This window comes from Enoplosus armatus, chromosome 22 (genome assembly GCF_043641665.1).
Source record: "Enoplosus armatus isolate fEnoArm2 chromosome 22, fEnoArm2.hap1, whole genome shotgun sequence".
Lineage (NCBI taxonomy): Eukaryota > Metazoa > Chordata > Actinopteri > Centrarchiformes > Enoplosidae > Enoplosus > Enoplosus armatus.
Window position 1 is genome coordinate 1675001 of NC_092201.1, and position 21623 is coordinate 1696623.

General features: G+C 39.9%; 2 protein-coding genes across 3 annotated transcripts in view; both read left to right on the forward strand.

Moving 5' to 3' along the window:
- LOC139305123 (23 kDa integral membrane protein-like) overlaps positions 1–3550 on the forward strand; it is a 5598-nt gene extending 2048 nt beyond the window's left edge. The window contains exons 5-9 of one of the 2 annotated variants that reach the window (XM_070929068.1): positions 594–689; positions 1271–1365; positions 1750–1855; positions 2355–2438; positions 2902–3550. In XM_070929068.1, coding sequence (XP_070785169.1) covers positions 594–689; positions 1271–1365; positions 1750–1855; positions 2355–2438; positions 2902–3024 — 504 coding nt within the window. In that variant the 3' untranslated portion in view covers positions 3025–3550. The remainder of the gene's footprint in view (positions 1–593; positions 690–1270; positions 1366–1749; positions 1856–2354; positions 2439–2901) is intronic. The other variant, XM_070929069.1, reaches the window with a different exon arrangement.
- Positions 3551–12715: 9165 nt separating this feature from the next.
- Positions 12716–21623, forward strand: LOC139305345 (tetraspanin-8-like). Its single transcript, XM_070929317.1, has 9 exons — positions 12716–12845; positions 14561–14617; positions 16565–16684; positions 16844–16918; positions 17527–17622; positions 18063–18194; positions 18502–18534; positions 18628–18711; positions 19931–21623. Exons 1-9 carry the CDS (start codon positions 12786–12788, stop codon positions 20021–20023), a joined length of 750 nt encoding a protein of 249 aa, XP_070785418.1. The 5' UTR covers positions 12716–12785; the 3' UTR covers positions 20024–21623.

The window sequence follows — 21623 nt, forward strand, 5'->3', positions numbered from 1 at the left end:
TCCAAGTTATTCTGACTTTTAGTAAAAACGTATGGTAAAAGTTATGGTGACTGATCAGAATGTGTTGGAGTTTGTGTTATTTTGTGTGTTTACATATGATTGAATATGATGTCCTAACAGAATTATAAATAAGAATATTTCTTTATCCAAACACAGTCACAGGTTTTGGTTACACAGGCCAGTTTTCCATGACATGGGTTTATTATTGTATAAAGCTAATAATTCAAAGTCATATTATCAATAAAATATATATTATATTTTATAGTTTTATAGTAGAAATGTTGTGTTTTAATTCATGTTTATAAATCAATATCTTCAGTCAGGCTTACAGGTAAAGGCAGCAAGTCCAAACTATTTGTGTTTTTGGACGAGTGAGTCACCATAAAATAAACAAATGTAATTGCAGATTACATTTATATGGATGTTGAAAGCAGATTTGAGTTTTAATGATTAGAAATAGCTTTTTTACAAACCTCAAACATTTGATTAAAGAAACTCTCTGTTCGTAGTAAATCTGTCTTTACTGTTTCTCCTAACTGCTCCTCTCCATCACGGCTGTGTTGTGTTGTATTGTGTTGTATTGTGTTGTGCAGATGGACGGTGCAGTGGAGGAGGTGTTCCTGAACGTAACTCCCCTCCACAGAGCAGAGCATGACATCCAGAGAGAACTAAACAAACTTGAGGCCTCGGTAAGAAACATAAAGAAATAAAGGAAATACAGCAAAGAAATACATTTGATTTATGAATCACATGAAAGATCACAGTGTAGAGAAACATGTCTGTCACAGGTGGTAAAAGGTGGTTTATGTTCTTGCTGATGCTATTAGCCTAGCCTTTTAGCTTTCTTGAATATTTATAGAATTTCTCTACATTTTCAATATCTTCTAAAACACTTTACACAGAAGAACTCCTGAAAACAATGAGCCAATTGCATTTCATCCATTCTGTCTCTCACACGTCACACATAAACTACCTGCCAAGAATAATAAAACATAAGGGCACAAAGTTACATAATAAGAAAATTACATCATATTTTATCACTGTTTGACTGCTCAATAAATAAAAGCAGGCATTAGTTTTGAGTTATAACTCCAGTTTCAGATATCTGTAATTGACACAAGTAACATCTTAGTTTTATATATCCAAAATGATGACAGAGCTCTCTAAACTTGCTGAATTAAAGATATATTTAATTTTAAATTTGACTAGTCAGACGTACACTGAAGATAACTTGAGTTTTAACGAGTCATAATGTCGGTCCGTTTCTCAGGACTCTTGTTGTGGTTTGAGAAGTTTTGAGGACTGGGAGACTCAACTTCCTGTCTCTTGTTTCTGCACGCCTCCTGCCTCCGAGTTGCAGTCGAGGTAAAAGTTTTTCGAGTTCTTACAATAATTTATACATCTGGATGATTTTACAGTTTTCTAGACACGTTTACAAGCTTCTTGTGAAGATCGTACGTTTCTTGACGTTTTTGAGTTTTTAGACGACTTTACAAGTTAGATGGGTTTTTGAAGTTGTAGAAAAATGTTTATATTTATAAATGATTTTACAATCTATATACATGTACCACTACTTGTAGAGTTAGAAAGGTTTTGAGGAGTTTGTAAGTTTCTGAGATTTCCAGAAGAGTTTGGGTTTTTCTTAAAGCGTTTGAGATACTAGAAGAATTTCTGGATTCCTAGAAATTGAAGATTTTTTGATTTACACAAAGAGTTCTGTTTGTTCTTCTTCTCCTCTTTGTCTCGCAGCTCTCAGCCTGGTAACTCCAGCTCAGAGGGACCCTGTGTGATGGCGGTCAGTGACCTTTACCCTCCGACCCCAAAGGTCACAGATAAACTTTGGGTTCACTCCATGGTAACAACATGGTCTCATTACTTTCCTTCTTCCATTCTTCCGTACTTCTTCTTTGTGTTATTTTTCCTTTCTTCCATCTTTCTTTCCGCCTTTCTTTTCTTTCTTTCTTCCCTCCAGGCTTCCCTACTTCCCTTCTTATTTCTCTCTTCCTGTGTTTCGTCTTTTATTTCCTTTCTTTTAACAGTTCTGCCTCTTCTCTCTCAGTCTGATAAGCTGCGATTTTTCATAAAATCGTTTGTGATAAATCAGTTCGGTGTAAATCAGTTTGGACAGACTGATGCTGATTTGAACTTCAAGGTTATTCACCAGACTGCACTCCTTTATATGAAAGACCAGCATTCAAACCAGACTTTCAGCAGATACTCATCCTGCAGGGATACTTCTCTCTAACTTACACCAACCTCACTGTGGAGGGTTAACAGAGGAAATGAAGTACATCAACAGAGGTAGGAAAAATATGTTTTTATTAATCTTAAATGTTGACTTCTGTTCGCGGCAGCCCTGTGGTCCCATCCTGAAGAGCTACCTGAGCTTCCCCATCAAACTCAGAATAGGAATCATTTCAGCCTTCGCCACCATTACGGTACATTATTACACTGTTTTCCTTCCGTATTTAACTATATTTTTACCTTCGCTTTCCTTCATGTTGTTTCTTCAAAACTTCAATACAATTTTGTATCTTCACTGCAGACTTTACATTGATTAGACTAAAATATCGAATTGATGGTGGACAAAGGTAAAAATCATGGAAACAGACTTTAGAGGCCAAACTGTTGTGACAAACTGCATCAAATGCAAGTTGATAATGACCAGAGGGAGAAAATCAACAGATACGGAAGTAAGAAAGTGTTGGAAATAAAGTCTGGAAGGGCAAAAAGAAAAAAAAAAGGGATTTTGGGTTTCTAGAAGTCATCTGGATTCAAGAACAGGCCTCACACTAATTTCTTAAAACCACACGAAAATAAGTAATGCAACATTATACATCACACACACATGTGATGCCTAAACATGACGGACAGCATCATTATATTGCGTGTGTGTTGCAGATGGCAGCCATTGCTCTGTGTCTGGCGTTGGGTCTGGAGAAATACTGGAAGACGCCTCCGGTAGAAACTACAGTCGATGACTTCAACAGAGTGAAATACCAACCCAAACCCTCCCTAACCTGACCTCTGACCCCTCACCCAACACAGAGGCCTCAATTCATACTACTGGTGATGATCGCAAGGGTTCAATAAAACCATATCATCCATTCTTTTGGGAATCTGACATTTTTTTTAATCAAAACAGCGAGTGTGGCTTTCTGTCATCATATTAGTGTCACGGTCAAAGGTAGACCAGAACCAAATGGGGCCCCTTTAGGGAGGTTTTTAATGTCACCAGAAGCATTTGGCATGCTCGACATCAGCGATCAGGTTTTTAATGATATTTTAAACTGGCAAGGGGCCAAAAAACAGCCAGAATGCCAGTTTTAAGAAGAGCTTAGACATTTCTTATCTCTGCTTTTGAACAAACATTTGGAAACTTTATCCAGTCATGATGTTTATGTGATATTTTTTTTGGAAAACCAGTGACTCGTGACTCCTCTCAGAGACCTCAGAGACCTCTTGAGGAGGATTGGCTGCCGGTTGTGATGAAATGTTAGACTCTCGTCTTTGAAAAGTGCGTTATAAATAAAGTTTATTTTATCAGTGACGTTTGTGTGGTCTTTAGATGCAGTTTCCTCCTGCAGCCACAGGATGGCAGTAAAGAAATTAATTACCCACCCTGCAGCAGGTATGTGTGAGTCCAGAATCTGGTTTGTGGTTTCTACAACAGGTTACAGTCATTTTAATGGTTCCAGCAGTATGATCTACTGGTTCCAGTAGCACATTCTGCAGGTATGAGTAGCCAACTTTTACTGTAGTAAAAGTACCAATACAACAATGTAAAAGTACAAGCATTCAAAATTATACTTAGTATTAGAAAAGTATTATCTGAAAAGTATTATCCGCAAAGTGTACTTCAAGTATCAAAAGTAAAAGTACTCATTCTGCAGGAAAAGGCCTCCTGTGTGTTAATGCGGATGCATCAATGTTAGCGGGTCAAGGCTGTGGACATGAAAACTGAAGGAGAGAACTACGACTCCCATGATGCATTTCAGTACGGAACATCAAATCACAGAGCTGGAAATTCTGTTACGCACTTACACGTAAAATCTGCTCACTGGCTTCTTCATAGCAGCGCTGGCAAAGACTCATGGGTATTGTAGTATTAAGAGCCGTTTCCTACACCAAACGTCTGGGAAAAAAAACACGATTTCTCAGAAACAAAGATGACACAGATAAACCTGATGGCAACCACATAAAACTGTATTATGGGTAATATAATAATGATATCATTATTTACTGTGATGAAAAATACTTCTGGAACCAGCAACTCCCCCAACTTTGCAACTTGACTTCCATTTTTTGAAATGCTTTATGAATACTCATACAGTAAGCAGTCACATATGTGCACACAGTGTAGAAACAGTCACTGAATGGCATCAACTGTCATTTCACATCATATTTCCTGGGTTGCGAGGTCTTTGTTGAACTTTGTGTTTTAGGTTGGAATTTCCTGTCCTGGATGGGTTCTGGGTCTTGAGCCACCACCGGATGCTAACATCCTGTTTCAGACTGCTGGTTTTAAAATCTGCCCCTTTCCCCACTCAGGGCTTTCCCAACAATATCCTATAGTGAGTTGGCGGCCTCGGGCACCACCCAGGCTCACAGGATGATTCATTTCTATTGTCTGTATGTTTTCAATCTGTCTGAAAGGTGCCATATAAATACATTTGATTGATCGAGTGATATGTTCATGTTTCTTGCTTTCGTTTCCCTAAAATGAGCAATTCAGAAACTGGCTGCAGATACAGACACACAGCGGCAGTAAACAACTCTGGGCTAATGTGATTGTAGCTATCGGCCATCAGCAGGTTGGCAGGCTGAGAGCAGATACAACAGCTCGCCAGCGACTCGTCTCAAACACTCTGAAACAAACTCTCTGAGCCACAGACCGTTTGCACTGAGTGAACTGGAAATCTCGTATTGTACATTCGAAGAATAGGGACATAAATAAAGAGGATTCAGAAGACAATATGGAACTAAGATTCTTCCACTTGGTCTCAGACACACCTGACGGTTATCACCACATGATGGAGATATTTAAACCTGCACCTGTGTGGCGTTTTATTCAACATGTTATAAGAACGAGTGTGTGTCTTTATCTGCCCGCCTCCACCGGTCGACGGTACAATTCTGTTAGATTTGACTGTTTTCCAAAAATAATTGCTCGCAATCTGGGAACGATCCTCCTGCTCCACGAATCAATGTGGATTTTTAAAAATAACAGTCTTTAATTTCTGGAAACATCGCTATGAAGTTAAACCTGGACATTTACCTGTATTATAGTTAAACATCTGGACTCATTAAAGGTGACGCTCGGAGCCGTTGCCCTGGTTACCCGGTGTTTTGGATGGAGACGGGACACGCTGACGTTAGCGGAGAAAGACGTTTTAAGTGACGCACAACTTTCTCGTGGAACTGTGTGAACGAACCAAACCGAATCTATTCTACTAGTATTGTGTGTGTAACAAAGCCTGATCTTCCTCCGAGCCGTGGAGCTCCACCGTTGTCAGGAAACCATTAAAAACACACCAGTGAGCCACACTGTTGTTTCCTTCATCACCATGAACACACACACACTGTAGTTTATCTTGGCTCTGTCCCACACACACACACACACACACACACACACCGTCCTGCTGCCCCAAACACTCACTAGAGCTCCACATGTGTATCCATCCACCGCTGAAAGTAGTCCCCAACAAATGCACCATTTCCTCCAGTTTGTTTGACAGTTCGAGGACATTTCTGAGCCTTTTAAAAAAAATGAAACTTGCCGAGAGCCACAGACAATAACAAAATATAGAATATTGTCTAGAATATTGATAACATGTTATCCATTCATCATACTGTATCAACAATATCTAAATAACTGTTTGCATTTCCTGGCAGACTATCAGAGGTTATCTCACATCCTGTTCTGGACCAAACTGCAGGACAAACGGTGAGACATATTTTAATTCAGTCTAATTCCTTCACAGTAAATGCTCTTCAAAAAATACCAAAACTAAAGTTCACAACAACATGGCAAACTGACGTGTCTCCGGGGTCATAGGAATTTCCGCACCAAAGTAAACAAAAGCAAGAGCCAGAAAAGATTAAGAAACCCGATTAAAATTCTGTCAGTTTATGGCTGCAGCTCGTCTTTAGCTTTTCCTGGAAGGAGTGTCATCATCCTTCTAGCCAACAGATATCAGTTTGCTGTATTTCGCACACAACCTGCTGTGCTGACTGAACGTACTGAGGTTTCATCAGGCTGAGGAGACAGAGGAGGATTCTGATTTAAAACATCTGCAGTGTGAGAAAGCAGATTTCGAAATACACTTTAGGAAATACATTTTCAGAGACTAACAATAGTGTGATGTAATTGTTTAAACATCACGTTATTGTCTGATACTTATATTAGAGTCTGTCATAGCAACCACCTCCAGAAAATAATGTAATGACTAAATTGAACAAAATTTAATGTAAACAGCAAACAGTCCCTGCTCTCAATAAAGGAGTATCCAAACTACCGCTGCTCTTTGTCCTCCGACGTGGGAAACTGTCTTTCTACTCCTAAACTTCACTTCCTGTCATTTAAACGTGTCTTTAATACATGAACCCGTGTTGGAGGATCTGCGTCCGGCTCTATTTGTGGCCTCTTTATCTGTGTTGCTGTCACTTCCAAGAAATTCCACGATGACAATGTGACGGTTCAGACTCCTTCAGTCTGTCACCAGAGCAGCTAAACACATTCCAAAATACTTATCTATCAGCCAATGAAGCCCAAACGTCCAGGCAACCTTCTTCTTTTAGAGTAGAGTAGACCGGAAAGTACATTTTGAATACTGCACAATGTAAACGAAGCTAAATAAACCATTACTTCGTTAGCATGACAAAACCAACAACATTCAGAGTCAAGAAACCTTGGGACAAATACGAGACAAGTCTGAGACGACATGACCAAGAAACATCCAAGTCACATCAGCTGTGGCTTCAACACTGTCGGCTGTTGAATGATAACAGGCTTTACTTTCACTTTACTCTTTCTCACTTTAAGACAGTGTGGTGTCAAACGACCTGGAATACAGGGAGGCCATCAGCGACTTTGTCAGCTGCTGTGAGCTCAACCAGCTTCACATCAGCGCCAGCGAGGCGAAGGAGATGATGATCGACTTCAGGAGGAATCACACCGGTGAACGTCCAGGGTTTGGACATTGAGGTGGTGGAGAACTACAAAGTCCTGGTGTTCTCCTGAACAATAACCTGGACTGGTCTGACCTCACTCAGGCCCTGTACAAGAAGGGTCAAAGGAGGAGGCTGAGGTCTGAGGTTTTTATACTTCTGGTTTTTATTGACACAGTGCTGTCTGCACCTTTCTGTCTATCTTATCTTATTTGTACTATTACGCTATACAGTACTATATGTATTTGGTACTGCACTAACAGTGAATGTCCTTCAAAGAGAAGCGTAATTTAAATCATTAATTTATTGCATTATTGTTCATACATTTTGAATTGCTCGCTGTGCATTGACCAAGAGACTCTCTGTTACACTTTCAATCAAACATAACTTCAATTACTATGTAATTTTGGATTAATTATTACAATCAAGTGTTATCTTTCTTTATCAAACTGCATCATGTTGTTATGACTGAAATCGCTTTTGTTCTAAATTTTGGGCGCTTTTCTCTTCTGACCCAGTTTCTCATTGACACTCCCCCAGTCTTCCTGTTGAAGGATGTTTGACTGATTTGTGGCTTTTCTGTTTGAATCGTTTAAACTGTAAAAAAAAACCTGCAAACTACTTACATGATACAAAACGTTGTCTAACTGTTTATAATATTTATCTGTTATAACAACACTGAACACAAGTCAATAAATGAATAAGAATGACTTCCATGTTTTTAATGATATTTCTCTACTGACGTGTGATGTAGTGTCATGTGGTTTTATAACACAGTACAACAGTCCTGTACACTGTGTACACAGTGTACACAGTGTACACAGTGCACAGAAACTGTTATCCAGTTTCTGTTTCAGTGTGAGCAGGTTGAGGCAGGTTTCTCCATAAAAAACCAAGGAGAAAAAACTAAATGCTAAATGCCCCTAATATACCAAACATGGCAGGTTGAGATTTATGTCTTTGTTTATTAAACATTATTGAGTGAGAGAGGCACTTAGAGTACAAAATAATCTTGTTTAGGAGATCTGGCCAAGAGAGTCCAGCGTTACAGAAGTTCAAACAAGCATGCTAACAGTAAAGACAACAGACATAAACTACAGCTCTTCACTTAATTCAACTTAAAATATTAAATATTTTATCAGATGATTTCTACAAAGTGCAGCTTTTAGCCTCCGTCGGTCGTTCGCGGTGCACGTTACAGAACTGTGTCCTGATTGGTCCACATGACTCCAGATATTTTCTAACGCAGCTATATATATATTTTTTGTACTCGTGATTCAACCAGGAGTTCCCCTGAAGGGACTTTTAATTTGGAAACCAGGTGGTGACACGGGGAACACGGTGGCAGGAGTGATTGAAGCAAAATACTTTCAGTTGCTAAATAAAGTGCTTTTCAAAACCACAGAACAAACCATCTGTTGCAGCTGATATTAAGAAATTCCACCAACTCCAAAAAGACAAACAGCCAGAGCGTGATCTCAGATTCATACTTGATATATTATGAGGCGGATCCATTTGGACTTTAATGACAATCAGTTCACACAATCCGCAAAATAAACGCTGTTTCGCCGTAACCAACCAGTGGTGACGCGTCTGTAATCAGCGCAGAAGCGGCTAGCAGTTAGCTGGGAGCGGTTAGCTCAGTTCTTTGAATGTCTAACTCTAATCAAGTGTTTGACTTACAACCTGTAAAAACTCACAGGTGCTGCGATTCAAAGGTCTGCAACCGATTTAAGGCTGGACCAATACTTTGATTTGTGCAAGTGGAAAGTTTTGTCCTGATGTGTTTAAAAAAACCTCAGGCGTCCGAACGATTAACCTCTGCAGGTTTCTTGGAAAGCTGCCCAGCAGAGAGACATGAACCATCTGTACTTCAGATCCTGTAAACAGCTTTTCTGCTTTGACCGAGGTACAATATTTCATTGAGGACCGTCTATGTGTGTTCTGGTAGAGAACTCTCTGGACCCCCGCCGGCCTCGCTGTGGTCCGCTCCATCCTGTCAAACTGTTGAGTGGGTGTGTATCAGTGAGACAGGAATGCAGCCTTTCCCTTGTAAACCCTTTAACAATAAGTCTCGTAAAGGCTGACGGCTCCGTGCACAGACCTGCACATTCCTGAACCCGGAGACAAACTCCCGACGGTTTCCAGCTCCGAGTCCTCTACACCTCAGTCGAGGAGAGTCCGGGATCCTGATTGGTCTGCGGGTGTCTGATAAAACCGCACCCGTGGACACCTCCAACGTAGCTCCGGTCAGTTTAAGCGCCGCACTAAATCAGAGTTTTTAAAACTGCAGGTAACCGGTGAAACTAAAATAACCACGCTTGAAGAAATTTGAGTTTTATTCATTTTTTTCTGCCGTGATGGCGCCCCCTACATTACAATATGATATCACCCCTACATTACAATATGATATCACAACGTCCCACCGGCAGCCAACCAGCTGGTTGTTTGTTCTGTTCTGACAGACGCGTGGCGCTTTGTTCATGTTTTTATATTTGGTTAGATAATAACGAGCGGGACAGAACATGATTAACGTCTATGTAAGCGCTGAAAACAAGTATAATATTATAATTTAGTGTTCAGATATATTTGTCCGGACTCAGGACACCCAGCTCAAACCGGACCAACTGTACATTACATCTGAGGGGGGGGGGTATCTCTGTACATCTTCACTTCAATTTGCTCTGTGAATTTGCACGTAATCATAGAATTTGTACGCAGTTGCAACAACCCGAAAATGTATTGTAATCTTGTTCTGTCTGAACGCACAGTAACGCGAGCTTGCCCCCCCCCCCCCAGTCCATAACGCAGGCTGGACACAGCTCACCGACTCTCTCGTCACGGCGGCATGGTCGACTCGGGTCATCCAGACTGGAGGTCACCATGGTGAATGTTGATGTGTGATGTAAATCCAGGCGCAGCTATAGATTCTAGACTAACTGTCTTTAATTGTCGGTCGTAATGCACCTTCGGGGGCCCTGTGCACCCACCCTCTGCAAACCCATACAGGTGTTTTCACTTAATTTGGCTGATCAGACGTCTTCTCAGGACTGTGTGGGCGTGGAGAAGCTGTGATACATGACGTGACGTTGCTTGTTGCCTCTTGTCTTCAGGCTCTGCAGGGTGGACTTGATCTGATTAGTTTTTGGATTTCACACTTTGCATATCGACATTTTTTGACAGCCTTAAAAAAAAAAAAGTCCCCCACGTTCTGTTCTCATCTGACCTTGGATGCACTCATTTCAGCTTGTGCTTCCCCCCGACCCCCCCCGACCCCCGACCCCAAGAGCCGTCATGGAAGCACAAGCAGAATATTGTTTTTCTTCTCCCTTTTTTGTCGGGCCTCCACATTACTCTGCTCTCAGGGGCAGGATGGAGTTATTATCTAACACGCACACACACACACACACACACACAGGGGGTGGGTGTGTGGGGGTGTGGTCTCCTCCATCAGACTCCGAGTAAACACTTCATAGATCTAGAGCAGTTAGAGAGGACAAAAACACACTTTAACATCGCTGTCACGACCTCTTCTTCTTCTTCTTCCTCCTCCAGAGTCGTTAACTCTCACGTTCTGGACAAAATCTATTTGTTTTGGTTATTTTATTCCTAATAAAGGTCCTTTTTTTAAAAGAGATTTTTAAAAAAAATATATTTTCAATGCACAGTTTGAGCTCCAGTTTTTCAGTCCAGTTTCGATTTCATAAAAACAAAACATGGATTACAGAAAACAGTGCTCCTGGAACGGGATTAGTGATTATAACACGGGTCACTAACAGGCGGACCGCGGTCTGAGTCTGGACCCAGACGCCGTCCTATACGGACCCGGACCTATAATCAATACATTATTAAGGGATTTTAAATTATGACAAGGCGCTTCTATTCAGCTCACACACAACACTGTCAGCTCAGGAAACTCACAGACCAATTGCATTCGAGTTACGCTGGCCAACGTGACGCTACTCAGCCAATCAAATCTGTGCATTCCAGGCGCTAAACACTGCGACTCTGAATCCAGACGGACGAGAGAGGCGAGAGACCGATGATGTGAAGTCAACATGTGAAACAGTTAACAAAGAAAAAGGGAAACTCAAGCTGCTGCTACACTTTATTTTGTTTTTCTAAAATTAAGCACTTTGTTTTAAGATGCGCAATTATTCAAAAGCTATTTTATTTATTTTCTCTATTTTATTTTTAAATGCAGCCCTTCTTTTAGTTAATGAGAGAAGAACATTATACACATCTACAGTATTATATATCTGTACAGTTCAATGTTAAGTGACAATAAATATTGTCAGAATGTTTTTGTACTTTCTTCATTTGATTTGAGTCAGTTGTTGATCACATGCAGACGTTGATACAACTACGATTCTACTTCAATATATATATCACACTAAATCACAGCGCAGTCAGACATCAGGATGTTCTGGACCTTTGCTTGAGGACATTTTCTCTAACTGGACCTCTTCGAACTTTAGGTGAATACTCCTGGATTATAATGTCACAGTTATTTCCCTTTGACATTCTTAAATATGATTTAAAGATAAAGTTGCGCATCACGAGAAGAAGAGAATATTAATTTGTTGCAACAGTTTCTTATTGAAGTTGCAAATTGACTTATTACTTCTCTCTCAACAAACTACAAATCATTTGGACTTTATTCTTTGTTATTGTCCCTTTTTATCTTCGTGAGTTCCCCTCTGGAGATCAATAAATCAGATGTAACGGAGATGAACCTCGACATGTTGACTGCCGGAGGCTCGAAGAGGAAACTTTGCAGAAAGTGCTGAGTAAGTCGCAACGGCAGTGAAATCTTTTCCCGTCACTGCAACTTTCTTAACTTTCACTTTTCTCGAAGCTTCATTTGGACGCTGCAGGTGTATAAAATATAACACCTTTTATATAACAAGCGTTTCTCCTGTAAAAGGCAAAATGAGTAAACCAGGGGGTTACGTTTTGTGCCGTACAGCTGCATTGTTGTCCTTCATTACCATGAACACACACACACACTGAAGTTTATTTGTTGTCCCAAATACTCATTAGAGCACCAAATGTAGATTCATCCACTGCTGAAAATAGTCCCCAACAAATGTCCTATTTCCTCCTGTTTGTTTGATAAAAACTACAGTGAAAAATTACTTTTACTTTAAACTTATACAACTAGAATGTGTTTAGAAGATTTATAGCTTCTAACACATTGTTGGTTTCTGTTTCGTCGTGAGATGTGTTACAAAAAGGATAAATATAGAATATCACAGCTTTATCTTTTAAAGCCACTGTCTGTGTGTTTATAAGATTCTTCTTCTCTTCTGGAAAGATGCATAATTAAACAAAAGCTGAATTTTAAATTAAATTAATTAAATTTTAAAATCAAAAGTTCATTGAAATTCATCAATTTAGATACTTAAAGTGTTTAAAGTTTCAGTTTCTGTGTGAAGGTTCGTTCTTCTGTGGATTGTTGTTGCAGATCAGTTCTGTGTGCCGCAGCTCTGCGTTCCCCCTCACTCACATTCACTTTATCACAGCAGCCGCTGCTGCACATCATCACACACACTGTGTTACATGCACACAGCTTCACCTCTTCATCTCTGAGAGCCAATCACTAAAAACCGAAGATGGGAAAAATTAACGGATGCCTCAAGTGCCTCTTCATCTTCTTCAATGTGCTGTTCGCAGTAAGTAGAAACACTTTTCTGATGATTTCTGCTTTTATTTATTTATGTACATTTTGTTCATGTTTTTAGTTAATTTTTGTTTTTCATTTTTTATTAGTTTAATATTTGTTTTTGTTGGAAAAGATGAAAAAAGAAAGACGAAAATGAAATCCTCCTAAAAAAGAAAACAAAGATTTAGTTTTTTGTTAATCATAAAGTTTACTTTATATGTTCAGAAACGGGGGGGGGGGGTCTAGGGGGGGGGGTCTATGTGAAAAAAGTGAAAAAAATGGTAAAAAGTTGATTAATTGTTTGATTTTCAGCTTTTTCTAAACAAAAAAGCAGGATGGAAAAATAGTCTAGTTTGCTCAAAAGATAAAGAAAAAGAAAAAGAATCTTTAAAAACGGATAATAAACGAATTAAGTCCAAACTCCTAAAATAAGTACTTATTTCAAAAACAGCATTAAAAAAAGTGCAAAGAGTGTTTAATGGAATTGAAAGTGACGTGATGACACACCAAACAGACTTGTGGACCATCATGTTTCAATTGTTGAACAATAAGCGGGTACAGTTTTTTTTTTACTGCTCACGTTCAGTAAAGACTCACTTCCAGTAACAGAGAGACAGAAAAAACAAGCAGAGCTTCATGTTTCAGTCCGCCCACCCCCCCTTTTTTTCTTCGCCATGATGAGGCTTTGCTCCTTTCTGCCACAGAGGAGACATGTTTTCAGCTCCGAGCGCTGATGGAAAAAAAAAAGAAAGAAGAGGCAATTTAAAGAAGGCGGAGTTTGAAGAGGCCGCATAAAAAGCTTCACTGTGTCACAAACAAATCCATAAAAATGAAACTAAAGACACATTTGTGGAAGAGAATAAAATTAAATGTGGTACAAGAATCAAAAAAGCTGAATTGATCCTTTTTCGGGCCCTCACGCCCCCCTTTCTCCTTTTACGACTCACACAAAGGTTCGATTTCATTTCTGCAAGTGAAACATGTTTCCAGGTTGAGACATATATACACACACACACACACACACACGCACACACACACACACACACACACACGCACACACACACACACACAGTATGTGAGTGTTTGCAGCAGCCTTCAGTCTCTGGTGTTCAGTCTGTAGAGCTCCGGCTCCCTCTAGTGTCTCAGTGCAGAAAGTACACAAACCAGGAGACAAAATAAAAATCCCAGCATGCACTGGTACAAAGTAGAAATTACAGAGATATGTTCACTACATTTTTTTTTGGTTTTGGTTTAAAAAGGTTCAAAAATTGTATGAATTCATAATTTAAAGTCTTAATTTTCCACTTAAACTTCCTCTAAAGTAACTTTAAATCAGTGGGATCCAAAACTTTTCTGTCATGTCAGAAGTAAAAGTATCTGCAGGCTGTAGCTCTCCACCCTCCCAGAGTCCAGCCGTTATTTGTATAATATTTACACTGAAATATTCAAACCCAGTATGAGATGATTTTTATGGCTGAATCATAGCAACAAATGAACATATTCAAAAAAGATCAAAAGATCTGATTCATGTGGTGTTGTTGGAAACTGATTAATAATCATAGAATTTAAAAGAAAGCTTTGCCAGACAACACGAGTTGGTAAAGATGGAGGCGTTTTCATTCTGTTTAGAAAAATCTCATTTTCTGTTAATTCCTTGTTTTTCTACGTTGTTTCCACTTTCTGTTTTTTCCACTTTCTAAACTAACTGATGCGATGCGTCCTCAGATCATCGGATGTCTGCTGATCTTCGGGGCAGTGAAGGCCACCGCCTTCAACTCCCAGGTAAACAACAACAACAACAACAACAACAAGAGCAGCTGTGAACCCTCTTCATGTTCTACATTGTGGCATCACATAAAATCTGTTTCTCAGAGAAGTATATTCATTTTTAAAGGAGTAACTTCACTGACAAGAGGACCAAACACAGTTACACCGAGTTTCACTTTTATGCTTTCATTTTTTAAAGCGGGATGATGTGAGGCTCAATAGAGACGGAGGTGACACCTGAACCCAACAGCACATCATTAGTGAACAGAAGTGCATACCCCGAAACAAAATGCATTTAAACATGATCACAGAAGGTTAAAGGATGATTTTACAAGTTGGATCTTAATTTTGTCAAAGTCGTAATAATATTACACTCATAAAGTTTATTACCTAGCTGTAGGAACACAACAACAGCAGTCAGATGATCAGACGGGTTGTAAACAGGACTCAGGTTAGTTTAACCTTTTTGGGAACTTTAACCCGCCATACTTGTCGTAATTGTACGCACACAGTTTTGATGTACAATGAGGGATTCTTTCTGACTTTTCGGGTGTGTTCACTTCCAGTTTTACCTCCAAACAAAGTGTTTTATATAATCTGAATGTCGAATGTTATAACTGATAAAAAACCTAATACGCCGTTTCCGCTTAGCGTAGCATAAAGACTGGAAGCAGGGGGAAACAGCTAGCCTGACTCTTGAGCCGGACTCTTTCTTGGCCCAAACTCCTCTCACTCCCAAACTTTTTCTCAGAATAAGAAGGTCACACCACGTCCACTTCTATCGCTCGTCAGAAAAACATAAACGTGTCGTGTTAAGTGTTGGAACAGACTACAAACGCTCGACAGAAGCTAAAATGGGGTTGTTTATCTGTGTGAAATCATGAATGTGTGCTGTGATCTGCCTGATAAATCTCCTCTTTCTTCATGATCTTTGTTGCGTCAATGATCTCTGCCAAACATGCATTTACAACTTCCCATTACAGGATGTCTTTTGGCGGAATGAGCAGCAGATTTACTGTAACGTGACTCACAGAGTAAAACAAGGAAATCAGAGTCAGATGGGAACATTTAAATGAATGTTTGGGGGAAAACAGAGAGGTTTGTTTGTGTTGATTACTCAAAATAAAATCACTCTAACGTCTTAATCACTGGGGATTTCTATTTTACGGCAACATTTAAAGAACCTTGTCTGACCACCTACAGCCAGCAGAATAAATAGGCTCAGACTTTATGGCAGAAAGTTAATATTCTCAGAGAGTTCGAGGCTTTGAATTAAAACAAAAGCAGCTGGTTTGTGAAAATCAAGGCAGATTTTGTTCAGTCGGGACATCACATGTATAATCCTGTAAACAGTACGCATCTGAAAATACAGAATACTTGTTTGGAAATGTTTACAACACGTTGAGGTGAAGGATTGCGAGTGTTTATACGGAGGCGGGCGGCTGCCAAGACGTAGTGGAGGCTTTGATTTCTCTTCTTAACGCAGAACAGATGCAGCTCAGGAGAGTTTTTTCCATTCGACTTTCTCTGTAGCAGAAAAACAGGACGGCTCTGACAAACGTTATCAGATCAGAAACACTGAGGACACAAAAACATCTCTCTTCACTGAATCCAGCGTTTCAGCTCATTGTTTTTAACTAATCAGATTTACTTTCCATTTTCAAAAACACGTCGGGTCAAAGCTACGTTATCCTTTAAGTGTTTTATACTATAGCCTTTAATTGGATGGCGATCGGACTATATTTTCAACATGTGCCAGGTTCTACGAGTTCATGGAGCTCATGTTTTCTTTGTTCTGGCAGGTCTAAGGTCCTACAGAGTCACACATTTTGTTTTTTTCATAGGATTTCTTGAGAAAAATGTAGAGTAATGCCAGTCTTATTATCTATCAACAGTTTGACATTACAGTTTTGCAGTAATTCAGTGTTTCTGTTTTGTCATTGTCCTGTCATGGCGGAGCAGTTGTCGGCGGTTGGGAGTCCGAGTCTGGGCTGGGGTTGGTTGTTTGCCATCGGCGTCCTCGGCATCTCCTGCCTGGGAATCTACGCAGGCTTCTCCGAGAAACTCCTTGCCCTCAAAATAGTACGTACAAGATGTCAAACAGAGGAAGACCTCAAGAGAATCAACTTGATATCTATATCTATATATAACTTGTTTTTTTGTTGGGCAGTCAAGCCACTCAACAAAACAAGGAATGTGTCATGATATCTTTGATTATTGTTCATATTGTTTCTTGTACAGTTTGCAGGCTTCATGGGGGTGGGAATGATCATCATGCTGATCTTTGGCATCATTATCGTTGTCATAAGGAACAAGGTTTCTATCTAGCTACCTATCTATTGATCTACGTAAATATCTATCTATCTTGACGCTACCTTTGTTTATTCTCTTTCCCTCTGTATCTTGATTTTAATTCTGGATGTTTGCAAAGTCACTTGACAATACATCTATCTTTTTGTCTAACATCGTTTGTCTCCGTCTTGACATGATTGCTCTCATCATCTTGACGCTAACGCTGTCTTTCTGTATCCGTCAGCATTCTCTCTCTTTACGTCGACTGTATTTTGATGCTCTATCTTGATGCTAACACTATCTCCATCTTAATGCTACCATTTCTTACCCTCTCTGTATGCGACTCTGTAACAAACAGATTCAGAAATGACAAAAACTACAGAGTAAACTATTGAGTTATTTGTTATTTAAGGAATAGTGGTAGTCATTTCGGACACAGAATCGGTCTATCTTGATGCTAGTTCTTGTTTACTCTACTTTAACATTCTTCTAATTCTATCTTGATGCTAACATATTCTCTGTCTTGTCCATCTACCATGATGCTAACATTGTTCTCTCTCTATCCTCCATTTCCTCTCTTTTTTCTCCCTCCGTCCACCCTGATGCTAATGTTGCTCTTTCTCTTCTTGTAGCTGAAAAGCAACTTTGACAACGCCTCCTCGGAGGCGGTAAGGCCCTTCATGGAAGACGAAGGAATGAGAGCGCTGCTTGAAGTGCAACAGCAATCGGTAATGTTCTGTGTACTATCAACCTTTATGAATGTAGTCTAGCTGGGCTAAACACAGCTTCTTGTAGGCTCTTCTAGAACGAATGCTTTCCAGTGGACAGTATACTTTGAAAAACCTTCAATCGTTGTTCGTTCTTGTGGACATACAGTATAATCCAAACACTTTTCTGTCATGCTGCTACAAACAATATTTCCTCTGCCATTAGAATTTCAAACTAAATTTAAGAAGAGGTTGTTATAAAACAAGGGAAGCCCATCCCAAATAATCTTCACAGTTAAAAATAACAAATCCCCCAACCACAGTGTGAGAATTTACAGTAATTCAAAAAGGCTTTTGGCGTAATTATTTCCTGTATTATCTTCAGTTCTCTCTTACTATTATTGATATCATCTACTGCATCTACACCATTTCCACCCGTTGAAACCCTCTTGTGGTTGCAGGCCCAGTGCTGTGGAGTGGTGAGCGCCGAGGACTGGGGTGATGATATCCCTTACTCCTGTGAGTGCAACACACGTGGAGGATTTGAAGCATTTGGAGGATTCGGAGTATCTGCATGCAAATCCAAACCTCAGGTTGGTTCAGAAGTTCACTGAGTCTCGTCTCATGGGAAAGCTGGTGCTCAAGTGCAAAAGTAAATGCCACCTGGTACCAAAAATGGTGGACCTTGTGTAGTCAACTATGTATGGTTGGAGAGGGACAGACCATTAATTGTAGAGCTGTTGGTTCCATCAAGATACTGAATCCTAAGAACAAAACACTCTATGGTTGGTGGCCCCTAGAAGTGCCCCCTTTTCTGTTTATTGGTATTTGACAGGAGATCAGCAGTTGACTGTTTTGGTTTTCTTACTATGATGACCATATTTTGCTCTTTTTTTGCAGGGAACCAAAGGCCCAGACCAAATCTATAAACAGGTATTCAACCAACCAACCAACCTAAACACCATCCAATTCACCAGTCAGCGATGTTTCCTGATAATGACTCTTTCTCCATCTCTTCTTCTGCAGTCTTGCAGTGACATCATCTTTATGTGGTTCAACCTCATCTTCCAGATCATCATGGGCTTCTTCTTTGGATTTTCTGTCACTGCAGTAAGCTGCACTGTTATTCTCCTATGCTGTTGGTTTTTTATCATGTTCTGTGACTACATTTGTTATTCAGGTATAGATCAACAATCGGCAACAATCTGTCAAGATCCATTATCACTACGGCCATATATAAAGCTGGTGTGTGCATCGCAAGGATGAAACTCTCCTGGGTGAACCACCAGTACAAAAGATGTGTACTGGTGAAAAGATATCCAGGACAAGCAAGTCATAAATCAAGTCCAAGTTCTAAACTTTTGAGGACTAAAGAAGTGATTATGTAGTTAGGACCAGCACCAATGTTTGTGGCTTACTTTACTGGTGACCACCCATCAATAACCGATAGCTCACATTCCACCGTGCCGATTGTTGGTTTTAAGAGCTAACATTTAGGCTACCAAATCATGGATACAAAGATTACACTACCTTGCCGACTGTGGCCAGGACTGCTTGAGTTCATGTTTGCAAAGTAAACTGCTAAACACTTAGCTTTTAGTTAGTTTTAGCCACAGCTGGCCATACAACATAAATGTTGGCCTCAAATTTCAAACAAAATGTTGGGTCCCGACAAAGTTTCAAGTTTTGGATCGATTTCGGGCTGTTATCTTGTGGGTATCTTCAGGTCGGGTTGGGGTTTGCTTACTTTCAAATGTAATTTAGTAAGCAAAAGTATAGCCTTGGGTCAGTTTGGTTCACTCAGGTTGGGCCTTAAAGACACGAGTACAGGCTGGGTTCAGGTCTTAGTTTTAGGCCCATGGACACCTCTCAGATACAAAGTTGAAATAATTTGATCTGATGGCCATAACATGGATCTGTTGTTAGATTATCCAGGAGACTTCTATGTTTCTATATTAAGAAAAACGGAGGATCTCAGTAAAAAGCATCCACATTTAAATTTGAAGTGGAGGAAAACACTTCCAGAACCAGCGGGGGGCGTCCCATTTTGCAACTCTATTTTGGGTGACGACAGTTTGTCCTTTTTGCTCCACTTAGCTGCTTCTGAAAGGAGATCAGAAAGCTCAGCAACACATTCAGCTGTTCAACTATCAAGACGCAGCCAGTAAATTGAAATAAAAAACATCTTGAGAGCAGCTGTTGGCCTCCAGTTGACATTTGAATTCATAACAACAGTTGTAGACTGTGTGGACTGGACGGATGATGAAGGCGCCTGCTAGCTTGTACCTGTCACCTGTATGTCTTTGTAATGGACTACCTGTCTTTATAGCTTATGGGCCTGCTGGTCTCCCTCCTGATGATCCATCAGATCAAACGTCATGACAACGCTGGAGGAGCATCCATTGCCATGAAGGGATACTAAAGGGAGCCTTCCACCCCATGACCCCTGACCTTTAACTTCTGCACTGTAACAGGAGGTCTCAGTGGTCGATACATGACCTCTTCTTCTTTATCTTTTTTTTTATGACATTTCTGCCTTTTAAGAGAGCGACAGGGAAAGCAGGATACAGAGGGGCGATGTGGCTGCAGGGGGATTTCATTTGAGAGCTAAAGTGCTGTTTCTTCCAGCTTTCTATTGTAAAAAATATTGCAAACATTTATTTTTTGTGAATCATTATATCTTCTGTGTTATTTGATGGCATGCAGTATTATAGTAGTCTTAGGTAACATAACATATTGTAGAAAAGAGGCAGTGACGTTCATCCATGCAGCTTGGTCATGTAGGAACTGCTAGTAGGGCAAGTTGGAAAAGTAGTGTGGTTGGCGAGCTAATTGCTAACATGCTAGACAGCCAGGAACATGTTAAGGCTAATCTGTCACCATAGCTTTTCCAGCTAAATATCTGGCTTGCCAACTGTCATTTAGCTTTAACTATCAGCAAGCTAGCTAACTGCTTCACCAACTGGCCAGCAAGTTTACACAGTTTATTCTAAAGACATTTATACCATTTATACCAGGATAGCTTCCTCTCAAAATCTGCACTGTGAAATAGGTTAACTATTGATCAGCATAGTCAAAAGGTCACCAAAGTTGAACTGGATGGAAAATATGTTATACAATAAATTGATCATAACAGTGCTATGTGTGTCCAGTACATAGATGGGTCCAGAACTTGTTTAGCCTAGTTTAGCACAAAGACTGCCAGCCCAGCTTTAATTGCCAATGTTACAATTCCTTTAATCCAATGATAATCTGCTCTGATAATAACTTTTCTTACGTGGAAAAAAACCCTAACCCTGGGAAACAAAACCTCCAGATTTGATTGCTCTTTGTATTTATAAGATAAAGACTCTTCATGTCCAGGTACATGTTTAGTAAAAACTATTATTGCACTCAAATTTTTTTAAAATAAGAAGTAACCTGGACATTATTTCTGGTGGAGTTACCAACAAAAATGTCTGAACCTCCTCGGGTTAAAAAGATCATGTCAGAAGAACATGTAAGCTGTCGCCTGTCTGTGTGTTTGTAAAACATGTAGGACAATGAACTGTTTAAATATTTTACAAAGCTGTGTGTATGTAAAGTATGTCAGTCATTTAAAAACACTCCACATATGGTTGAAGGCAAATCCTGACGTGACGTTTTCAAAATGAGTTAAAAGTAAGAATGTTTTCCTGTAGAGAACGTAACGCTGGGAAAATGGAAATCCCAGCAACACTTGCTGCACTGAGAACAATGAGAGCATATGCTTAATATAAAAAGCAACGTCTCATATGTGTTGATACAATCATTCATGTCGAAGCCGTTATAAGATACGATTACATTCATCGAGGATGAAGCCATGTGACAAACCAAACAACAGCAGCTCAGGGGTGCGAGTGTTCAGATCTCCCGCAGACAGTGAACACCCCACCACCATTAAAGGAAAAAAAGGGACAATGATTGAAATGGAAGACTGACAGGAAATGTTTTATTGTGAAATCTGCACTCATTTAATTTCAGAATAAACTCCAGAGACTGAA

Bases quoted from the DNA above. Each gene is read 5' to 3' on its own strand.
- LOC139305345 (XM_070929317.1), top strand. From the start codon at position 12,786: ATGGGAAAAATTAACGGATGCCTCAAGTGCCTCTTCATCTTCTTCAAT. The intron at 14,618-16,564 runs GTAAACAACAAC...ATGGCGGAGCAG, and splicing joins CCACCGCCTTCAACTCCCAG to TTGTCGGCGGTTGGGAGTCC. The intron at 18,535-18,627 runs GTATTCAACCAA...CTTCTTCTGCAG, and splicing joins CAGACCAAATCTATAAACAG to TCTTGCAGTGACATCATCTT.